We start from the raw sequence: 24872 nt of genomic DNA, 5'->3' as shown, positions 1-24872 counted from the left end.
CATTTGACTGAGTGACATTTTCATTTAATTAAAGCAGAAAATCAGCTCCAAAACGAATGATTATCCCGGACAAAGAAGCAGAAACTGGTCCTTAATTAATAAATTTCTAATAGTTCTTCTGTGGACGGAGTAGTCTTTAGGGGAGAAGTACACGGGGGAGAAAAAAGAGGGAACTAGAGAGGGAGAAGCCAGAAGACAATGCATATTTAAACTTTTAGAAATAGAAAATTAGAGACCATTTATTTATGCTTTCACACATGCCAAATCCTGCTAGACCAAAAGTATTACAGTCAAACTCTCTGTGTAACAAAACAAATATTCAAGTCTCAGGAAAGGATCAATTTAAAAAAAAACAGCAAACAAATCCAGGTCAATGAAATTTGTTCTGTTATTATGTCATCTCTTCCTCCTTTCCATGGCATGATCAAATGACAAAAGAAAAACCAAGTTTCATGATACTTAGAAGGATAATAGCTACATGTGTAGTTTACAGTAAGCATGAACCATGACAACCAACCAATGGGACAGAAATGGGACAAACCAAAACATATACTGCAGTGCTTCTCACGTATTTTCAGAACCCCCACACACTGCTTTCATCAATGCTTCGTGTTTAATAGTTTTTAGTGCTAAACATCTGTGCTGTTTCTCCGACATAACATGGAAAGCGGGAGACTTCAGATGGATATATCAAAGCCACACCGCCTCTTACATAGCAGACACTTGAAACCTTTGAGGTCACTGTTAATAATTTTCTGTGCATTCATTTATTTTGAATCAATTTCCATTAAATCAATTAAAACGCCAGCTGGCAAAATTTCATGTCATTGATCCAACAAGGTTCAGATTACTTGGGGGTATGTGGGGGCATCAGGAAATGCTAGGCTGGCATCTCTGCTTCACTATGTCATCAAATAGGGAGACAAATTTCTTATTGTCACAATATCTTGGGTATGCAGGAGGGGCTTAGCAAAAACACACACCTACCGTTCCTAGCAGCCCAGAATAATGGGAAATGGAGGATGGAGAGTGAAACTATGTGTGATAAGCAAGGCATTAAGTGAAACCTTTCATGTGAATAGTCTCAAGCAGTAATTTTTTTTTTAATATATGAAATTTATTGTCAAATTGGTTTCCATACAACACCCAGTGCTCATCCCAAAAGGTGCCCTCCTCAATACCCATCACCCACCCTCTCCTCCCTCCCACCCCCCATCAACCCTCAGTTTGTTCTCAGTTTTTAACAGTCTCTTATGTCAAGCAGTAATTTTTTTTAAATTTTTTTTCAATGTTTATTTATTTTTGGGACAGAGAGAGACAGAGCATGAACGGGCGAGGGGCAGAGAGAGAGGGAGACACAGATTCGGAAACAGGCTCCAGGCTCCGAGCCGTCAGCCCAGGGCCCGACGCGGGGCTCGAACTCCCGGACCGCGAGATCGCGACCTGGCTGAAGTCGGACGCTTAACCGACTGCGCCACCCAGGCGCCCCTCAAGCAGTAATTTTTAAAAGTACACTGGTGTCAAGAGGTTTTTTATAAAAGAAAAAATGTATCTTTGGAAGAAGTGAGACTTAACAGCAGGCAGGAAGGGCAGCAAGAAAGAGCAGTGGTTTTGGAAATGACTAGTCATCTCACCCCCTGTGATGGTTAATTTTACGTGTCAACTTGACCAGGCCAGGGGGTACCCATATATTTGGTCAAACATTATTCTGAGTGTGTCTGGGATGGTGTCTTTGGATGAGATTAACATTTGAATAGGTAGAAGTAAAGCAGTTTGCTGTCTCCAATGTGGGTGGGCCTCATCCAATCAGCTGAATGTCTGAAAAGAACAACAAGGCGGATCCTCCCTCAAGTTAAAGGGGATCCTTTCTGCCCATTTTGAGTTAGGGCATGGGTTTTTCCCTGTCTTTGGACTCTAGCTGAAACACTGGCTCTTCTTGGATTTTTAGACTGCTGGTTTTGAAACTAGAATACCACTGGCTCTCCTATGACAACAAGACCCTGGGACTTCTCAGCCTCCACAGCTATGAGAGCCAATTCCTTATAGTAAGTCTCTCTCTCCTCATATATGACTAAACTATTAAACATCTATCTCCTAATGGTTCTGTTTCTCTGGAGAACGCTGACTAATACGTGCACTTTTAAATTGTGACCTTGAACAGGCACTGCAGCTCTCTGGGCCAAGTTTCTTTATCTATAGAATGGGTTTCATGATACCCATCTTACAAAATTATTGTGGGGACTAAATATAGAATTCAAAATGCCAAGTGTGCAAATAGGTGCACAATCAATATTAGCTCCAGGCTTCCCTTTTGTGATAAATTGAAGATTTGGTAACTTGTGCCTTTGTATGGAAATACAGTATCTGATGCTGATGTTAAATAGTAATGATTTTGAAACGGTTGCCAAACTTTATAAAACCTCGACGGTTTCAAATATGGATCCCTGAACTGTTCCTTGTGAGCTGAAGCAACCACTTTGTTTTCTCTTCTTCCGCCTTCTATCTGTAGAGGAGGTCCTACCAGAACAGCTTTGACAGCTTCATCTTTAACCTGTCTTGCACAGGAAACGGTGGGAGTCTTGGTGTAGAGTACCTTCTTTACTGCCCTGTCGGACTGCCCAAGAGAACCCATTTCATTTTGCCGCAGGGAAATGGGAGAGATGGGATTTCAGTCGCTGTCTCTTGGGAAGGATGGAGGGTGGGCCAGTTTCTTAGACCTTGAGGACATCACCTGCAAGGTTAGGTGGCTATGTAGGACGGGATCCACTCCATTGTGGGCTTTACTATGAGATGTTCTCATTTACCCCAAGAGCTGAAGACTTTCTCTGAGTTTACCTGGTCATTAAGCCCAAATTAGCTTTACTCATGCCGTGCCTGGTACACTGCACATGTGGAATCTGCAATGTGTTGGGTAATGGCCCTTAAACTTTCATCTGCATAGGCATCATGTGGGGGTAAAGCTGTGGAAAACCATACTGATGCCTGGACTGGAGAGCCTAATTCCACAAGTTCTGGAGGAAGGTCCAAGAATCTAGAGTTGTGAAGAAGCATGAAGAAAAGTCTGCCGCAGGGAGCATGGATTTGGGGGAGGAGAATGTGGTGCAGAGAAGTGAGGGATGATCCTTTACAACCGTCTTCTTTACTGTTCCTCGATCTATCACCACGGGTTGTCTGGTCTCTTGAGTTGACTTCTCTCCACTCGCCCTTGCCACCACCCTCCTTCAGGCTGCCATCATCTCCTGCACAGATTAATGCAAGAGCTGCCTCACAGGAGTCCTGCCTCCAGTCTTGTCCCTCTTCAGGGCATGTGTTCATCTTTTGTTATACAAAGCTCATCAGGATGGTCTCTGGTTCAAACCTTTTAGTGGCCCGCCACTGTCTCTAAATTACTTAGGAGAGCAAATACAGAGGGTGTCACTTCACCCCGGCCCCTCTTAGTCTTGCCTCTCACCACAAGCTCCCCTCCCTCTCATGCTCTCCACCTTCTAACCAAATGAGCCTTCTGTCCAGCCTTCCACGTGTTTCTGGGATGCACCAAGCTTCCTCTTCAATGTTGGCAACAGAACAGGCTGTTGCCTCCAACTGGGACATTTTTTCTTTCCATAGTCTCAAAGCCGACCTGCCCCACTCCCCTGCTACATCTCCTGAGGGAGATTTTCCTGACCAGAGTCAGGGAGGTCCCGGCTGCTTACAGCTCCCAAAGCATAAATAACATCCCCTTTTGGATCATTCACCATGCTACAAAAGATAATTTGTTTGGAAGTGTCTTCTCCATTGAAATGTAAAATCTGTACATCTGAGAACTATGTCTCTCTTGCTTACTGAATTTCACCAACACCCAGTAAAGTCCAGGCACTCAGTAAATACAGATTTTTTTTTTTAAGTAAATATAAGTGTTACACCATGGTATGTCTCTCTGAGACTCATTTTGGCCATTTTATATATTTGTTTGATGACTAAATAGAAAATTAACACGCCCTAACTAAATAGCTGACTCAGTTCAGAGGTCACTGCCTCTTGGAATCTTTCCTAACATATTCTTTCTGGTTTGGATGCACTTCCTACATGATCCTTGAATTCTATGTTTACAACTCTGTTGTGTCTCTTTCACTTGACTTCCACATCAAGGATTATTGTATCCATCCCTGTATTCCTAACACACAGCATGGAGTGCTGGGTTCATGGTATATACTGAATGAATCACTGTGAAATTGCTACTACATAAAGGGATGAAAAAAGGGATACTAATAATGAAGGGGTTATTTCAGAGAAGCAGAGAAGATTTTGACACGTGGCTGGAGCACAAGGTTGGAGCAATCACAGTGTAGCCTACATGTGACGACTCCTGGAGATGGCAGGCAGAAACATGGATGCAATGAGAATCTTGAATATCTACGCTCTGTAGAGTTTTGCTCCTGGCACTGAGAATTGGTGGTCCCAAAGAAAAGGCCATAGGCAAGCAGGCAATATATAATATTAGGGACAGAAATTCTAAAACATGCAGATGGTATATTTATCTGTTTCCTCTTAGAGAAGCCAAGGCAGCTCAGGGCATCTCTGAAATTGGCTTTGATTTTCTCTCCTCAGGTCCACATGCCATTGTCCTACTACATCTGCCTTTTAAATGAAGCCCATAGGAGATTCGAACACCACAGAACCCAAATCTCAGGATTTAGCCTTCCCCTCAAGAAAGGAATCCAATGTTAGTTGTGGAAAACAAATTCCAATACAGTATCAGTAGTTCAAGATCCTTCAAATGCACAGTCAAACCACAAGGTGAAATAACAATGCAATCCCATGGCTATCTTGAATTGCTCAAACAAAAAACATCAAATGTATCTTTAACTTCACCCAGGACATTTAAATGCAAAGAAGTCAATAGCAAAGAATTTTTAAGTTAGTGATTTCTGCAGAGGCAGACATAAATATTTGGAGTTTTGGGGGTTCCCTAATGGTTACTTTTCAGAATGCAAAAATGCCATAAAAAATGGAGTCGTGCAGAAGTAGTGACAAATAATTCCTCATAGAACATGTCCAAATTAAATAATTACGCTGGTTAGAGGGACCATCAATGCAGTCAGAACAGATATTTTTCTTTCTTTTTTAAAAAAATTTTTTCTTAATGTTTATTTGTTTTTCACACACACACACACACACACACACACACACACACACACACACACACAGCATGGGAGGGAGAAGGGCAGAGAGAGAGGAAGACACAGAATCCAAAGCAGCCTCCAGGCTCTGAGCTGTCAGCATGGAGCCCGACACGGGACTCAAACTCATGAACTGTGAGATCATGACCTGAGCTGAAGTCGAAGGCTTAACCAACTGAGCCACCCAGGCGCCCCCAGATATTTTTCTACCATGAAGAATGGAACAGATAAGAAGGGTCCATTTGAAGCCTCACTTCAAACACCAGCCATAATGGAGTCCCATGATGAAAATGAAACAGGGGTGGATGCTAACTAGAGTGTACACATCACAATGCTAACCCCTACTGACACACTGATGTGTGAGCTCAACAATCCCCTAAAGAAGTCTATGTTTAGGCCTTTAAATATAAAGCTATAACAGAGAGAATTTCTCTGAAAGCTCAAATACTTGATAAAATTAGAACTATTCCTGGCCATACAATTTGTATAACAGGGTATGGGGATTCTGAAATGTGTTGGGGGAAAAGCTCAAGAAGGTAGCAGATTGAGGAAATGCTATCTTGGAGGCAACTCAGAAGTGACATGTGGTTGGCAGGTCCTAATCAAATAACACTGGACGAGCAAGTGGTAATGAAAGACCCCAATTATAGAAGAATAATCTCCATGAAGTCCAACATTCTCATCTACCATGGGCCACTGGGCAATTCCTGGGTCTTAGGAGAAAAGGCTCAACTTATAGTTGCTTGACAGTATCTCTCACATTTAAAATTGAAAATAGTGGGCCAAAAGACTCAAGGAAGGAGTGGCTTATATATTTAAGAGCCCCTTGCAAAAGGTATATTTAAGAGCCATTGCCATCAAGTTTACTAGTCAAAATAATACAAAAAGATCACAAAGGAATAAAAGAGATTTTGTGCAATTTTGCCCGTGGAAGATTCAAAATAGCTTTGTAGCTACTATTTTTTTTTATTATGAATCTGTAAAAAATTGACATTGTATTTACTTCTTTGAGAAGATTAAATTGAGAATAGTAAATAAGAGAAAAGGAGAACAATTAACTTTAAATGAGTAAATATATGCAGAGGATCCACTCTCTGCTAAGTACCATGCTAGGCGGTAGGAGAGCAAAGGGAAATCAGAAGACCATGAAGTTGTCCATGTTCTATAGGGGAGATGGAGAGATCTCATGCTACCTTGCCTTTGTATAGGCTCCTCCTCTGCCTCATGCCAGCCCTTGGCCATCTATCAAAACTTGTATCTTGCAAGATCTAGTTCATGTATTATACCTTTGGCATGTCTTCCTTTACCCCACCTATTCCCCGGTGAGGCTAGGTTCCAGTTCCGTGGCATTACTACACATCTATGCATTCCTGTAGGGGCATATACATCCTATCCTCATTGCTAGACTGAGTGTTCCCTTCTAACCCCAGTACCACAGAACCTGGTCCTCACTGGATGGAAGTACAAATGGATACTAAATGGATACTATGCAATAAAGACATTATTAGTATGAACAAAGTGCTTAGTAATGAAGAAGAGAGAATGATTGGTTCTCCCTGACAAATGAGGTAAGTCTTCTCAGAAGAGGTTGTATCTCATCAAGACTAGGTCCTTTCATGAGTTTTATTATACCATATTCATAACAACTCTGAAATAGGTCCTATTCCCATTTTTATAACTGAAGATTCTTAATCTCTGACAAGTAACTTGCCCAAAGTTAATACATCTATGAAATGCCCAGAATGGCTTTCTATGGAAGCTAAAAAGTTTAGATTTTATTCTATAGGCATTTGGGAGCCATCAAATGTTTTAAGGAGGGATATAATGTCATCAGAAATATATTACAATTAAGTCTGGCAATAGAAGCAGGAAGTTAATTAAAGGAGAACAAATGGGGCAGAGCAGAGACTAGAGATCAAGTAGCTAGTAGGTTATTCTTACGGCCTGGGAAGGAGCTAAAGAGGAATGGTTTAACACAGTGGCCAGCAGGGTCATGGGGTATGGAATGACTGGAAACCCATTTAACAGGCAGGAGTCAGAAGGTTTGGTCACTGATTATACGTGCATGGTGAGGGAAAAGGTGTAATCACAGGTCAGGTGACTCTGAACCTTCTACGATAGGTGATGGAATGAATAATGGCATTATTAAGCTTGAGAAGCAGCACAAGGGTTAAAATAGGCTGGGGAGATTGTCAGAAAGACAATGGAGTCCATTTTGGACATTTTAAATTTGAGATGCCAGTAGAATATTCAGAGTTCACCTTTTAGGGAGATTAAAGATCTGAAGCTTCATAGAGGTCTAAGATGTATTTGAGAGTCACTATGGAGCAAGGGATGGTTAAAAACAATGGCAGTGGACAACATTCTCCAGATGGCATGAACGATGAGAAGAGCTAAGAGGGTCTATTCTCCAGGTGGCATCAACATTCTGGAGTGATACAGGAAGGTGGCTTGCTATCAACCAGAGAAGGAGCCATTAGAAAAAGAGGAGAACCAAGGGAGTCATTATCATGCTCATACAGACAGATGAGCACCAGGGAGTCAAAGCTCAATGTTGTACAATAATAAGGAAGAAAAGCTGAGTATGAAGACCACGGAATGTGAACACAGATTTGTAACACCAGTGGCACAACTAAATAAAAGACATGGAGAAGACTGGAAACCCAAATAGTGTAATTTGGAAGACCCTAGGAAAGGCCATCAGACATACCTTACATATGCATAAAAGGAAATCTGATTGGCTCAAGTTTTCTTTCCCAGAAGCTGGAAATATTGCTATAATTATGTTCCTCAGAACAAAGACAAAGAAAGCATTTCTTAATGACAATTGAGATGCTAAGAAAAATTTAGTCAAATGAAGCAGTGAACTGTAAACATATTTGACCTTGACTTATTTTGAGACAATTTACTAGAAACTCTCAGGAAAACAGAGGCCTCTTAAGATGGTGGTAACTCAAGGTAGGGCACTAGGTAAGACTTATACAAAGATGCAATGATTTTCAGAAAGCTTGTAACATTTTTGTATGTATTAAAGCCAGTCTCTAAGACTATTTTTCTTCCTTTATTACCTTAAGAATACTGGCCTGGCAGTTTCTTATGAAATTAGTCATATAATTACAATATGACCCAGCAATGCCATTTCTAGATACTTATCCAATGAAATGAAAACTCATGTTTATACAAAAACCTGTACATGCATGCTTATAATAGTTTTATGAGTATTTACAAAACTGGAAGCCCAGATGTCCCTCAACTGGAGAATGTGGTATATACAACTGTGGGCTATCCATCCAATGGAATACTAGGCACTTAAAATGAATGAATGGAAGCACACCATAGCTTTGATAAGTCTCAGTGAATTATAGTATGTGAAAGAAGTCCGACTCTATGATTCCATTTATGACATTCTGGAAAAGGCAGAACTAAAGAGACAGAAAACAAAGCACTGGTTGCCAGAGGCTGGGGGTAATGAGAACTTTTATTTTATATCTTGATTGTGGTGGTGGTTATACAACTATATGCATTTGTCAAAAGCTGCAGAGCTATATACTAAAAATGGTGAATTTTACTGTATGTAAATTATACTTTAATTAAAAACAGTAAGAAAAAAAGAATACTGGTCTGGGAATTAGAACAGGGATCTAGTTTCAGTTATGCCACTAACCAGCTGTGTAACCACGAACTATGCTCTAATCCTCTTTGGGTCTTGGAGCCCAAAACTGTAAAATGAGATTGAAAAATTTTTCTCAAAGAGTCTATTGCTATGTTCTACAAAGACTTCCTTCTTTAAGCAATGTGGTGGACCAGATGGCCTATTTCAGATCAGATGGCCTACTTCAGTTGAAGTATCACTGCGGGGGTGACTGGACTAAAATACCCAATCTGTACACATGGTTCTGAAAAGTCTTCTTGGATTAGAAAGTAGTGTTTCTAATTTGTGTCGTTCCAAAAGATGAAGCTCTAGGAAAGTCCTCTGGTCATGCAATTCTTAACTAAAATTTAACACATATATTTGGACAATGTGGAAAAAGTCCTTTGGGAAATGCTAATGTTTAATGAGCTATAAGTGGCCCTGGTAAACAATCATGGTCTTCTTTTTTTCACTTTGTAGGCACTAAGTATAAAGGCATTTGAAGATGGTGGCATTTACTCTCTTCATCTGCTTTATCCTCCAGTCTGGATACTGGTTTCTACTGCCCGAAGTTACTCAACCCTCATCGTTGTGGTTACATTTTTACACTATCCAAGTATTTGTAGCCAAGGAAGACATTGAAAAGTGTTCCTGAGATTGAGGGAAGTATTTACAACTCAAAAGGGAAGACACTAAGAATAAATCATAATCTTGATAATGTTAAAAGTTTACATTTTTAACCCTGAAGAGCAGGAATCCACAATCTATGGCCCACCAACTATGTCTGTAATAATAAAGTTTTATTGGTATACTGCTATGCTCAATTCATTTAAGATTATCTGTGGTTGTTTTCACATGATGTAGTAGTTGTAATCGATACTGTATAGCCCTTAAAGACTAAAATGTTTACATGTGGCCCTTTTCAGGAAGAGAAAACAATGTCTGCCCACCCATTTTCATAGAATATTGTCATGAACTACGCTATACGGTTTCCACATAAAATTTCAGGACTCATCATAGCACCACCATGAAATAGGAGTTCTTATCACCATTTGACAGATGAGAGGTACTGAAATGTAATGCATAAAAGTTTGCTGTTGACTCAGATAGACCTGTATAGTGCTTTTTTACTAGCTGTCTGACTTTGTCTGTCACGTAAATTCTTCATCCTCCATTTCCCCATATGTAAGTCGGGGCTAACAACAGTACTGTCAGGAGTTGATGTGACAATTAGCGCAGTGATTTGTATACAGTAAAATTTGAAACTCATTAGCCATATGAGAAAGTCAGCTTTCAGTATCCCTGGGGTGTTTTTCTTCCCACAAACACTGTCCATTATTAAAAAGCTAAGGATGCCCCTCATATGCTTGGTTATGAATTAATTTGATACCATGCACTGTTGCTATTACATAAGGAACGTTTCTCCTGTCTCTCATGAATCAAGAAGAGAATAATGATGTTTCCAGCCCAGTACTGCATTTCCCAAGAGACAACTGGAGGTGCCCTGACATGAGTGAGTTTTCTGCAGGAATGAACAAAGTCATAAGCCCACCAGACTGACCTCCTGGCCACTCCATGGACAGGACACAGAAGACTAAAAGGCTGTATGGAGGAAGAAACCGCCTAAATGGGACCCAAGGGAACAACATTTAAAGCAGGGCCAAACATTGGTTATGTTTCTTGCAAATGTCAGGTAGTTATAGGGCCACTGTGGATAAAAGAAGGAAAATCAGAGGCCAGTATTTCAGCTGAAGAACAGTCCTGGCTTTAGGTGATAAGCGGTTTTAAAAAATTTTTGTCACGATTCAATGATGTTGTCTATTAACTGATATATTTACTATGAATCCCACACACGTTTAAAAAATACCTTATAGTTTGTTTGTTTTTGTCTTTGGGTCAGCATCCAGAAGGAGGAGAGTAAGAAAAAAGGAGGGTAGAAACTTCATATTCCCTGTGTTCAGATGACCCACAGTAACCAGCTAGAGCCCTCATAGTCCTTTTGAGACCGTCTTAGTCCTAAAACGGTTACATGGCTCCTGACCAACTGTGTGTATAGAACCAATAGCTTAAGCCAGTTTTAAGACAGCCACCAAAAAGTTGGAAAAATAGGCTTAATTATCCACTGTTTCTTTTAGAAACATGTTCAGGGATTTCTAAAAGTTATGTAGCATTCTATAATCTTTGTTTGTACTTATCCAGCATATTATTTCTTACTGATTAATATTTGCAGAGATAAAGAATCAAATATTCAATACTGAACCACATATCATTCTTATGGTGAATTTCCATACAATATATATGTTATGCCAGTCAGATAACTTGGGTGGAATAGTGTTCCAATTTTTATTATAGCCAACCTAGACCCCAAATATTTTAAGCCTACCCCAGCTGACTTTAGAACTTCTATTATCAGTGATTAAAAACAACTTGTCAATTTTTTTTGTTTCGCGTTTTTTCAAAAAGAAACCATCATTTCAATAAGGCTATAGATTTTCTAAAGTCTGCCTGGCATGAAATGAGTCTGAACATTAACATGTAAAGGACAAGCAATAAAAAAAGTAATATGAGTGCAGACAAAATATCAAAGAGCTAGAGAACGTGATCTCTCCTAAAAGGAGTGGAATGAGAGAATGCAAAAGGCACAGCTTTTCAAAGCTAAAGAAAGTGACAAGAACTGAATTGAAAAGGCTGAACTTAGCATTACCTTCCCAGAACACAAACATATATTTAGCTTAATAGACTTGAGTACTATCTCAGGAAAAATCTTATATATTATGCATCTAGGGCAATGAAAGCTGTAGAAAATGATTTTGCAAAGCAAACACACTGCAGGCTGACAGTAGCAGAGGGGAAAAAAAAAGAGTCAAAGGCACATGAGAGCAGTTTAGGTCTCATTTTCTACATATCATCACAGGAGGAAAACAAAAGAGAAGAGGAAGCCTGACGCTGAACAGAACCGGGCAGAACGATACACGTGATTGAAGCTTAAAAATGTGCATGTGTTTTCTGATTATAACCATAATACAGATTCAAACTAGAAAACTTGGAAAATATATAAAAAAAAAATAAACAAAGTCACCCACCATCCCACCACCTACAGAGAACCATTATCAAAATATTGGCACATTCACTGGCATCCCTTTTTCTGTGTACACATAAAAATATGTTCTTTCTAAGAAATTTGGTTCATATTGTAAATATGAAATTTTTACATGGTCTCCCCCCCCCGACTTCCTATTACTTCTTGAGCACTTCCCATGTTGTCAAATATTTTGTGAAGATTTCATTCTAATGACTGCATTGTGTTGTATCTCATGAGTTTCAGCAGACTTACTTGTTTCTTTCCATATTGCTGAAGCTCTAGGCTGTTCATAATTTTTCAGTTTTATAAATAGCACTGGGGATGGACTTTCTTGTAATAAATCTTTGAATCTCTATTTACTTCTTCAAAGAAACCAAAAAGTATATCAGGATGTCAGATTCAGATTTAAATCACTCAGTGTACTTGTACCTATAAATTTACCACTGGATACCTCTGGAGACAAATGCGAATAATGCATATCAAATAAACACACTGTTTTCGTATCACTCAAAGTCTGTATTCATCCTTGAAGAGCGGTCATCTTCAGGCAGTACATCGCTTTCTCTAGGCAAATGGTCTATTACTGGGTTATAATCTAAATGCAATAACACGAAAGTTGGCTGACCCAGATTTCTCCAATATCAGTATGCATGCAATTACAATATTCTACAGATTGAAAAATACCCCAGGCTCTCAAAAACACATATTTTATCATCCTTTCACAACGATGTATAATGGACATTAAAATAAATAAAGGGTTATAGCCAGTGGACGTTGATAGCAACCAAATCTTATGTAGACACGCAAGTTACATACAGCATTAACTTAAAACTTTTCCTCAAATTCTAGCTTTATTCTGTCACTTGAGTCCTCTCCAGTGTTCCCAATATATTGAATTTATTAATGATCCTTACTTAGAATTACATGGTCATAATATGCCAGGCTTAAATTCTCTACAGTCTATTTTTAAAAAGTGATTCTACCGGGGTGCCTGGGTGGCTTAGTCAGTTAAGTGTCTGACTTCGGCTCACGTCGTGATCTTATAGTTCGTGAGTTCGAGCCTCATGTTGGGCTCCGGGCTGACAGCTTAGAGCCGGGAGCTTGCTTTGGATTCTGTGTCTCCCTCTCTCTCTGCCCCTCCCCTGCTCATGCTCTGTCTCTCTCTCTCTCTCTCAAAAATAAATAAACATTAAAATTTTTTTAAGTGATTCTATTTTCAGGATGCCAAATAGCATTCTCAAAAATCTCTAAAGAGTGTATGTGTTCATACGTGTATATATACACAGACACATACCTTTAAAATGTTTTCCTCCCATTAGTTAGTGAAAAGCAAAGTAACATGAAACATAAAAAAAATCCCACTTGTATCATGATCGTATGAACTATGGAATCACGCAAATTCCAAGGCCCCCTCAGAACTGGTAATCAGACTAAGAGAGCTTGGGCTGCACTGTACAACTCTAGGGGGTGCAACTGTATCTGTATCTCTAGGTTGTGCAGGGCACATCCTATACAGCTATATGTGATGTCCTTGAAACTAGGTCACGAGATATTTCCATTTGCTCATTCGTTATTTGTGCATCCTTCCCCCAGTGACCTATGAAAAAGAGAAGTTTCCCTATGAAAAGGAGGGAAGTGGCCTTTACATCTATATCTTTTTTTTTTTTTTTAAATAAAAGCAATTCTGCAGAAAAACAATAGTTTCTCTCTGGCTCCCCTTTGTTATGATGGGAATGGTTTCTTTCTTCCCATCTTCCCCTTATATCCACCCACGAGGCAGCAGCGGGGTACCTTGTGTGAGTAACTGTAGGTTTCTGACTTCTTCTCGCACCTTCAGCTGGAGCACCTGTTGTAAGATGTGCTGCCGGAGGTTTTCCTGGGCAATCCCCATTCGCTCAAGCTTTTTGTCAGTGAGTCTCAGCAGGGCTCGCCCTGCAGGGTTTCAAGAAATAAAAGAAAAAGCAAATGAACAATGGCCGGAAAGGATTTCCATCTTCGTTTTGGCTAACCCTGCCATAATAGTAGTTTCCTTCCAAACAGATAATTTAGAAGAGAGGGTCCTTGATTATTCTTACTGACAAGAAGAACTGATAATCCAGATAAAGAAAACACACAAATTAAAAAAAAAAGAACCCCAATTTTCATCTAATTTTGGCAATCCTCAACTGAAAACACACTGAGTTAAATAAAATCGCAAAATTTTAACCTGGGTATTTTGGATACAGATTGCAGGTTTCCATAGAAACAACACACTTCGTCGGGTGATGGGTCCTGCCTGAGGCTGGCCCACAGGAGCCCAGCGGAAGACCTGGATGCTGTATGTGTGGTTATAGAGAAACTCCACCAATGTTTCACCCAGGTTACAATAATGTTTCTGTGAAACATGCATTTAAAGTTCCAGTTTTAATCTGCAGGCAGTCACCTGTAGGCATTGCAGCCCTCGTGCTGGGCTAGAGATCCATCTCCAGCTGGTGGGAGCTAAAGCTTAATCCCAATCTCTGGACCAAGGCAAGGGCTGCAGCAGCCTGATGGGTGAGGGAAGCAGGGTGAGTGAGGGCGTCTAAAGATTGCAAAACCAGGAGCCCCCGGGTGGAAGAGCCTGCAGTGTGCAGACACCCGGGGTCCTGGGCAGCCTGGCCTGGTTTCCTTCCAACCCCTCTTTCCCCAGGAGGTCTGCCTGGTCTTCCGCTTCCCAAGCACTCCATCGTCGTACCTGCACACCTTTCTCATTTCAACTGAGGTAGAGTCAACTACTTGTGGTCAATGGTCTATCTTTGGGTGTATTATCATATGCACTTCAGAAAATAAGTTCTCTACCTCCTCAGAATAGAAACCCCATAGCCACAAGGTGGGGTTCATGGACATTTTCATCAGAGAAATAGGGAAGTGTATGTGGCCTGGGACAAGAGAGACAGGCAAATGGAAAGAACCAGGTAGGAACAATCTATTTCGTTTGCTCTTTTTACCTCCCTTTAGCCCTTGCTAAATGCATCAGGTGGGATGTTAGGTAACATGTTACAGTAACAAATGATCCCCAAATATCAGTGGCTGCAATACAGGTTACTTCCTGTTTAGTGTACATATCAAATGTAAGTCCATCCACCTTGAACGTTGATTATTGTAGCAAAGGGAAAAGAGAAGATATTAAAAGGTCTCATAGCATCAACAAAAGGCTCAGCCTAGAGGTCATTTACAAATCATAGTCTGGAACTAATCCCATGAACTTTCCCACCCACACAGGTTCACACATGGCTTCTGGCATGTGCCAGGAAACGGAGAGAAATGTTTGATGAGCGGCACTGATAAGAACTACACCAAGACAGACGTGGCTTTGGACCAGTGCCTGGCAAGAAAGTGAGTGCAGTGAGCTGTGGTGTTCTGAAGCTTCAGTAAAATCGACGTGTGGAAGAGGAAGGAGAGGCAAGGGGAAAGGAATCCGAGGTAGCCATAGCTGAGGCTTGGTAACACCAGGCAGATCGTGGTGGCCATGAGAAAGGAAATGAAGAGCATACACAGACTCAAGTAGTTCTGGTTGTCTCCTGTGATAGAATAACGCCCTCCCCTCCCAAGATGTCCATGTCTTCACCTCTGGGACCTGTGAATTTGTTACCTTATGTGACAAAAGGGACTTTGTGGGTGTGATTATGGTAAGGGTCTCAAGACGGGAGATTATCTGGCATTAGTAGGTGAGTCCTATCTAATGACACAGGTATTTATAAGTGAAAGAGACAGGAGTGTCATAGACAGAGTTGTGACAATGAAAGCAGAAGTCCGAGTGAGGTGGCCGCAAGTCAAGGAATTCATGCTTCTAGAAGCTGTAAGAGACACGGACATGGATTCTCTCTCATATTCACCATGAGGAAGCATCTCTATCAAAACTGTGACTTTTCCGTAAGACTCATTTTGGACTTCTGAGCTCTAAAACTGGAACACAGTAAACTTGTGTGGCTTTATACCATGAAGTTCGTGGTCATTTGTTAGAGCAACAACTGGTCTTTTGACTGAAATTTAACATATTTTTAAGAAATCAACCAATGGATTCAGATTCCCTTTTGTAATTTCTGGGCAGTGACATACTAAAAGGTAGAGAACTAAGGGGGTGGTGAGCCCAAGTCCCAGGCTTCCAGGACAGCCCTGCCATCAAATGCTCTCCTCACTGTCAGACCTTGGTCCTGAAGTTCCATTAGAAAACTACAGAATGGGATTTGGCAGCCTTTATGTGGATAACCCGCTTCCAAATAAGACCTCCAACTCTCTATACATGTTCTCAACTTACAAATACTGTATAAGAAAAAAAATCCCTGAAGTTCAGATGATCTGAATCCCTCTCAACATCTCACGTAGATCACCCATCCTTATTTCTGTTCCTTTCAGCAATTAACTGAGCTGTGGCTTCACAAGGTGTGACATTCAGGAGCCAGCTCCGCTGAGGCAATGGTAACACACACGGGGGTTCGGTCACGGTAAGTCGGCTGGTCTGTCACTAGAGCACAGTGCAGTAAGTCAGAGTGAGGATTTTGTTCCGGTGTGCATGGCTCAGCTTCTCTCTTTGGTGGCCCCCGAGGACCTGTAGCCTCAGCCTTTCCAGTAATGTACCTGACTGGTCAAAGTGTAGCTAAAAGCCCTATCAGAATGTTACCTCCTACTCGGGTGGGTTAACAGCCTCAGCTCTGAAAATGCAAGTTACAAAATTCCAATAGCTATAAAAATCTGTGCATTGAAGATTTTGTGGTACAAACAATAGTGCCTATCAACACGTCACATGTTAAATACTCAGCTGTTCAAACGGTTTTATCCAAATCCTGAGAAAATAGATGTTATTATTTCCATCTTGTAGGAAGGAAAATTGAGAAGTTGAAAAAAAAAAAAAAAACAACACAAGAGCTTTTCCGAATTCCTCCTACTATACCTTTGGTTGTGCTTTCTCTTCTTTGGGAGGAAACCAAAAGGCTTAGATCACAAGAAGGGAGATTATGGGGAATTGTACAGAAGAATTTCCTGATAAAACGACTTCTAAAACAGATCATGATCTGCACGCTGAGGATGTTATGAACAAAATCTGACTCACTGTCTTTCTTGGATGGAAGGTCCATGGTTCTGAAAAATCTGCCCAATAATTAGATCATTTTCAGCAGGAAAAGTCCCATTAACTGCCTGTCCCACCACCTACTGTTGACTACAAAATAGTGACCACAAAATAGTATCCAAATAAAAGTGGATCTGCTTCTGATGCTGGTGTCAGGAAAGTGTTAAGTCATCAATCAACAACCACATTTTATTTTTGCAACATATGTTGTCACTTTTTGTTGCTTAGCATTAATATCCAATTGTTAATTCAACACTTACTGAGCACCCACTATGTCCCTGTCACTTTGTTATTCACTTTGAGTATAATGAACAGGACAGACAGGGTCAATCTTGGTGCCTTCAGAATGGCAAGACAGGCAGTAAATGATAAATGTTTACACGTATGTGAGAAGTCCTAAGAAAGAACAAATAGGAGATCACAGAACTGGGTGACCTAACTTGGTCCAGGAAGCTGTCTTTGAGTAAAGAATATTTAGGGGTGCCTGGGTGGCTTGGTCGGTTAGGCATCCGACTTTGGCTCAGGTCATGATCTCGCAGTCCGTGAGTTCAAGCCCTGCGTCGGGCTCTGTGCTGACAGCTCAGAGCCTGGAGCCTGCTTCAGATTCTGTGTCTCCCTCTCTCTCTGCCCATACCATGCTCACGCTCTGTCTCTATCTCAAAAATAAATAAACGTTAAAAAAAAATTAAAAAAAAAAAAGAATATTTAACCTAGGACTTTGGGAGTAAGCGTTAGTCAGACCAAGACCATTGGATAAAGCAAAGATTTTTTAAGAAGTCCAGCAACCCCAGGGATGAAAAGGGATACCACTATTGCAGACAGAGAATGTTCCGACAGAGGCGTGCTGTTATGGCTTTTACATTCCCCGCCTTTTCTCCCGAGAGTGTGTTGGGCACCTTGCTCTGCAGTCAGTTGTCTAGACAGGGGAGGAATCGAGAAAAATCAATTCAGTATCAAAAGAGGAACACCAACTAAATGTCCTGATACTCCAAACTGGTTATAAATGGTATTTCATTAATGCAGGCTGCTAGGTTCTTAGAGTAGGAAAAGACTTAAAGCCCTTCACACTGATCATATGCTGACCTTTTACTTCTTTCCTTTATTAAGCATTTATTGAGCACCACTGTATGCCTGACACTATTCTGGGTACTTAGGCTGTGGAGAGGAGCAGTATCTTCTGTCTTCATGGAGCTTACCATTTAGTGTGAGAGGCGGACAATTTACAAATGAACTGACACGCAGGGACTCCTACTGGAAGGATGGCACTTTGTAGTTTGGGTGGAGAGGCAAGACCTCCCTCAAGAGGTGACACTGGAGCATCCAGAAGTGTCAAAGCAATCAGAGGAATGGCAGGAAGGCTAGCGTCACTAGGGCAGAGTAGATGAGAGAAAAATAAGAAATGAGGCCTGAAAGAAGGCAGGTGTCAGATCACACAGGGTCTCCTAGGCCTTGGCGAGGACTTTGGATTTTATTCTGAATATGGGAAATTTTGAGCAAGGGATGACGTGGGTGGGATCTCATGTACTGAATCCCTCTGGTCACGATGTGGGGAACGGACTGGGGGTGTGGAGGGGGGGAGGTAAGGAACAGTGGGAAGAGTGAGCACACTGCCATGGTAGTCAAACCATGAGGTGCTGGTGCCTTGGACGAGGCTGGAGGGGAAGAAGTCATAAGTAGTAGAATTCTGAACTGTGACACCTAGAAGTGGGGTGTGAGCAAAAGGCAGACCTCAAAGATGATGCAGGTTTTCAGTGTGAGATGGGAGGGGGGCACCATTTCAGCACAGGAAGTTGAGTCACTACTTGGAGAGAGGTGTGTTAGAGGCAAAGGAAATCATGGTAGTGTCAGTGCTATTTTCTTCTCTTGAAGTCATCTGGGATATAGAGAAGTGATGAAAAGAACAGAATGAAACAAAGCAGGATGATTAGAATACTCTTCCTTCTTCCCTGTAGTGCTTTCAATCCTTCAACATTCTTCTCCGATCCCAAAGCTCTGAGCTGACTGGGGCAAGGTGAGCACATCCCAGTGGAATTTAGAGAAACACAAGAAACCCATTATGACCCAAGTTCTGTACTGCTTGACCCCCAAAAATGGTTTCAGTGCTAAAAATGCTACCTAGGACCCTCTGCAGAAGCTCAAGCCAGGGAATATTCGATGAGAAAGTTCACCCAGCAGAAACGTGGATCTGATGCCCTGCTAACAGGCCTGGAAAATTAGTACTTTGCTGCAATATAAGCTTGAGCATATACGTGAAAGCTTTATCAAGTGTGGTCCACCACAATGCCAGCTCCATAAGAGTCAGTATCTTCGCTGTCAGCTTCCCTACTGTCACTTACTCCCTATGGCTGCATGCAATGCTCAAGAAATATTTCTTGAATGAATACATCTAGTTTTACTAAATGAATGTTCTCTTCTTTACTCACATACTGATGATCTCAAGGTCATTAAATTACTATCTTTTCTGATGAAGAGACTTGGCTGGAAACTGACTCCCAGGACGATGAGAAACTGAAAATAGCAGAGGGTGGAGGCTGTATTGTGTTGGTGGTGACCGCAGATGCCAAGTAAAAAGGAATAGGGAACTTGACGCTAAATGAGTACTTTGCTTTCCTGCGGGTTTAAAGAAAAGACAAGTGTCTTGTGCTTCTTTTCAACAGGCACCAAGTGGGACTGTAAGCCTCGATGGACAGATAGGCAGCAAGAATGGATGACAGGTCATGGACACAGAGAGCAGTGTACTCGTTTCCTATAGTCGCTGTAACAGACTGCAAACGGGGGAATTTAACATAGCACAAATGTATTCCACGTAGCTCTGGAAGCCAGAAGTCCAGCATCCATTTCCCTGGGCTGAAATCAAAGTGTCAGCAGGGTTACACTCCCCTTGGAAGCTGAAAGGGACAACTGGTTCTTGAAACTTCCAGCTTTTGCTGGCTTCCAGCATCCCTTTGCTGGTGGCCATGTCACTCTAATCTGTCTGTATCTTCACATTACGTTCTTCTTCTCCGTGTGTGTCCTTTCACTCTGCTTCTATCTAGTAAGCATGCTTGTGATTTGATTTAGGGTCCACTAAAATAATCCTGGATAATCTCTTCATGTGAAGACCACATGTTTGGGGACTATTTCTTTATAAGGTAAGCATTTACCAGTTCCAGGGATCAGGACTTCCTACCTCTGGGTGGCCATCATTCACTCTACCATAAGCAGGAAGGAATATTTGAGACTGGAAGATGGCACGAAATTTATCGTGTTCCACATAGAGAATTGAGGCTCAGAGGGGGAACTGACGAAAGCCACACAGGAAAAGGGGGGAAGGCAGGTCTGGATACGCGTCTCTGACCTTCGGGCCCAATCTGGTCTTTGGTCTCTAGTTCAGGTGTCTCCTACCTTTTGCTCAGAGAACTGTAACGGAAGCCCTGTCACACCTATTCAAGATGGACGATTATATGCCAGAGGGCACAAGTGGACATTTCTGGGTAAACTGCCAGGAGCACAAAGGATGTGGCTTCAGGCCCTACCCTACTGGGAAGTCTCAGTGCCACTGTAAGTGGTTGGGGACTGCCCATTTTCTCAGAGAAGAGGCTGTCCTACAGGGCCTCCTTTCTGCTAGAAATAGAGGTCACTTACAGCTCCCCAGAGAAAGGGTCACTTGTGCCCTCCGTTAGCTCCAAACTTGCTCTCAGGTAAAGTCCCCTATCAAGCATCAGGTAAATGTCCCTAGCCCTACCCCACTCCTTGCTGGTCAAGAGCAACCAGTGATGGGTGCTGGACACAGAGCCAGCATCCCACAGCCTGGACCCTTGAATCTCCATCTCACCGTCATTACAAAGTTGGGATATCTGGAACAAAGAAAGACGGAGAGAGCTGTAATGGCAACAGCATGGAAATGGGAGCTAAAAGGTATAAATGCCTAAGCAAGCATATTTGGGTCTTAGTTTTCTCACGTCTGTAATGGGGATGAAAATGACACTATTTCATAGTGTCTGAGGATCAAATGACATATATATGTCCTTTGCAAACATGAACACTAAGCTCATGCAATAAGGGTCCTATAGTTCTTTGGCTGGCTGAGAATGCTTCCTTCTCTTCATAGCAATGATCATGAGAGTAAACATTTACTGAACAGTTGTTGGGAGTTTTAAACACTGTCCTGGGAGTTTTACATGGATTACCTCACTTTCAACAGTTCTCTGAAGATACTACTATTGTCTAGACCTGATTAAGAGCAACTATACCCAGCTGGAGGTCACATACCTACTAAGCTGCAGATGTGAGATACTAATATATATAATGGCCATGCTCTTAACCACCCTCTAACCTGCCACCCAAGAATTCTTCAAACAGACCTTATGTGTCCCCCAAACCCATTTCTGCCAGTTCTTGTGTAGAGAGCACCAATAGGGCAGGCAAGAGACTAAGGAGCAGAAAAAGGTCATCATCTCTGATGCCTTAAAGCCAGAGAGTGCAAACACTGGTATAACTTCATGATACTCAAGGCTGTGATGGCCTTCACTTGGTGGAGTATCACAGGGGGCTGAGTGGTCTTTGAGAGTAGCCTTTAAACAGATTCATCCTCTCCACCATACAATCTACATCTGCACCAAGAACTGAACATATTATGTCACTAGGAGGTAGGCTGACGAAAAGACGATGATTTCCCCATGGAGGGACAAACACAAGCTCTTTAAGAACCTACTGGAAGGGCACCTAACTTAGCTGGGGTCCTTGAACAACAACCAAAACCCCCACAAAAGCCAAGGAGATGAGTAGGAGGGAGAAGGGCATTCAAGAGACAGGGAACAGCATAGACGAAGACAGGGATCTGAGAACCAAAAGGTGCATTTAGGGAACTCCAAGAAACTTGATATTGTTGCATGTGAAGCTTGAGGCAAGGAACACATCATGAGGGGTCTTATATGCCATTTCATGATGTCTACCCTATAGATGAGTCAGGCTTTTTCTTTCTCTGTCCACCCCAAAGCAGCACTTAAGGGATGATGTTCATAGTTGTAAAACATTCCCATTTATAGGACTAATATAAATACCTCATTTTTGCCTACATTGTACCCCTGCCAATTTCTGGTAAAAGAATCTCTTTTGACTTTTGGGAACTGGTCCTTCTCACCCCATGGGCCTTTAAAAAATTAAAAAAAAAAAAAAATCCCGGTAGTACTTTCCACATCTACAGTACTATATAATGTTCCTGCTTATTCTGTTTATTTTTCATCTTCTGATTCCCTTCCACCTCCTCCCATAATGTAAGATCCAGAAGATCAGGGCTTCATGGATGTCTCCAAGCACCTCGCTAGAGCCAAACTCAAAGTCGGCACTAAATAAATATTGGTGAAAGTAATATTGGTTCTAGTAATGTGCACTAGAATTCATCAGAATTGCTAAAATTCACTAGAATTGCCATGGTTTCTAAGAGAGAAGTCTCTTTCTTTCTTAGATCATGTCCCAAGGGACAACATAAGCCTGGACTTGCTGTTGGTGGCTACCTTTGCCAACATACAGAGAGAAATTGCTAGAGAATTAAGCCAACAGAGGGAGCAGAGCTGAGAGAAAAACAAAAAAAGAATGAGAAAGGAAGATAACAATATGAGATTTCCTGAATACAGCCTTGCCTGAAGTCAGATACCCCTGGGTTTCTCATATATGTAAGTCAATATTGGGGTGGGAGAGGTTAGCAAGTTGAGCTCATTTATACCATCTGCACCCAAAGGAATCTTGACTTACAGATAAAAGCTCATGTGTAATGCATGGTTGAGTCCCTACTCGGTCCCTCTTATTTCAAGAAAGCCCATGATGGTGTAGGCCAGTAGGGATGATATGAACTTATTCTACAATAACTGGCTTTCAAAAGTTAATCACTGGCAAATTCTGGTATTTTTATTCCTCACAAATTGTTTGGAATACACCTTAAATCTGACTGCATACTTCTATTTGATGCACCAGCAAACTCCTTATCCAATTTGTGACCAGAGATGACAAACTCAAATGTTGTCAAATGTGTGAAGAGAACGACTCTAAGGGACAACAGGGATTAGGTGGACCATAGCCTATTGGACACCAGTTTTTTAATTTTCTAAAATGAGCAATTCCAACCCATTTTTGCTCTGCTAGAATACAGGCTAAGTGTTGCTTCTTCTCCTATTTTTAAATTGACAACAACTGAAAATCTAGAAGTTTTATGAATCCTCCCAATTTAATATTTGCCCATTATTTTCCCATACTATGAGAGCCAAACAATTCATGTATATGGGTCGTATTCAGCTCACAAGTTGCCACTTGCAACATCTGACTTTTAACCTTCCCTCCCCCACATCCCTCCCACTCGCAATGGAAAGTAATTCAGGCAACCTTACCTTCAGAGTTTCATCAGACTTTAGGAACAGACTCCAAGTTTTGAGATTCCATTCTCTACAGCCTACTTAACAGCTACTGAGTCCAAAGGTAGTTGACGACTAGTCTGAACTCGCCCCTTCAGTTTTTATAACCTGGATGTGCCTTGCAAATCCATCTTTTTAAGTAGCCCCCACCCCAGTGCTTGATTTCCTAAAGGTGACTGCGAATCACCAATACCAGAGCTAACAAGGACTCTGAGGTCAGCCAAACTATTGCCTCATATGCTGGCAAGAACGTGTGCAAAACCTTCCAAGACCAATAAATCTCTTCTCACTTCTACCTGAGAGCACAGCCCACTGCCAAGCCTGGTCACTCACTTGGTTACATTAAGAATGATTAGCCATTAATTGAAGGCCTCTTCTCTGTGCTTAAGAGAAGGATTGATGGACATTTATTTCCATTGTAGTACTGTAAGTAATTTACCATACTGATGGGAACTGTACATTTTTTTGTTTTGTTTTTTAAACCAGTCTGGGATAAACAGACTGTTTTAGACAAACTAGTTTTTTGGTTGAATATATTCACGTACTTATGATGTTAATGGGAAGAAACTGGGATAATGTTATTTCCCATCTGAAATATAAACTCAGAAAGAAATTATATTACAGTGCTTTTCAGATTGAAAATGTGGCCTTGCACTATTTTTTTTTTTTTTTTGGAGGAATGTACATCTTCCAAACAGTAAATTAAAGGTTAAATCCTTTTATGTTGTTGGTAGTACGAAGAGTTACCAAATCCCCTTCAAAAATTAATTTAAGAAAACTCTAAAACACTTTGTTTGGGGATTCTGTTTCAGTCCCTGGGAAGACTCAGTAATTACTTCCCTTGTACCTCAGAGCAGATTTTTGAAGCAAAGAAATCTAGTACCAACATAACGGAGACTATAGCTGAAGATTTATGATGTCGTAAACAACCTTCAAGGTCTTTTCTGGTTTTGATAGGTAGACCCAACCTCTTGGTATGCTTGCTTTTATTTATTAGCATTTGTATGCATTGTTTTGGGATTCTCTGTTAATTGAGTGCACAAGGTGAGCAACCCACTGTGCGTTAGACATCTTTTAAAATTAATTGCCAAGAAAACCTGAGATTTCTATTGACAAGTGTCCTCCCAGCCTGTGATAATCTGCTCACGGCCACAATAGCCAAACACGTATAATGTTCATATGCCGAAGACGGGCACGGGGCATACTGGCGTCTCCATGTGGATTAATTTGAACTAGTGACTCACAGCCAAAGTAATGTTAAAAAAAATTTTAAAGCTACTTGACTTTCTCTTTTTGATATGTAGGGATTTGTTTTACCTTAAACTTTTAAATGTTTAACTTTATTAGTATCAGGTATTTTTTTAGTAGAAAACGCAACGAGTATTGTCCCAGCTCCAGATACATTCAGCAAAAGACACGAAAACAGTACTCCTGCCTTTGAGGAGATGAAAAATTACCTGTGATGTAAGATCAGCAAGCACTAAACAGCTTTAAAGCAATTATGTGATAAAACCATAGCAATGACCAT

At 41.2% G+C, this 24872-nt stretch overlaps 1 protein-coding gene and 1 long non-coding RNA gene across 6 annotated transcripts in view; one reads left to right on the top strand and one right to left on the bottom strand.

Moving 5' to 3' along the window:
• SAMD12 (sterile alpha motif domain containing 12) overlaps positions 1-24872 on the bottom strand; it is a 389558-nt gene that overhangs the window by 151956 nt on the left and 212730 nt on the right. For 4 of the 5 annotated variants that reach the window (XM_086695947.1, XM_086695946.1, XM_086695944.1 and 1 more), the window contains exon 4: positions 13664-13804. In XM_086695947.1, coding sequence (XP_086552073.1) covers positions 13664-13804 — 141 coding nt within the window. Of the gene's footprint in view, positions 1-13663; positions 13805-24872 lie in introns of those variants that run through there. The other variant, XM_086695948.1, reaches the window with a different exon arrangement.
• Positions 6590-9601, top strand: LOC147571879 (uncharacterized). Its single transcript, XR_015247026.1, has 2 exons — positions 6590-6727; positions 9271-9601. It is a non-coding gene; the product is annotated as an uncharacterized LOC147571879 (long non-coding RNA).

Source organism: Puma concolor, chromosome F2, assembly GCF_028749965.1.
Source record: "Puma concolor isolate L17-30 chromosome F2, mPumCon1.1.hap2, whole genome shotgun sequence".
Classification (NCBI taxonomy): Eukaryota; Metazoa; Chordata; class Mammalia; order Carnivora; family Felidae; genus Puma; species Puma concolor.
The sequence above is the reverse complement of the archived record's forward strand: the minus strand, read 5'-3'. Positions and strand labels throughout refer to the sequence as shown.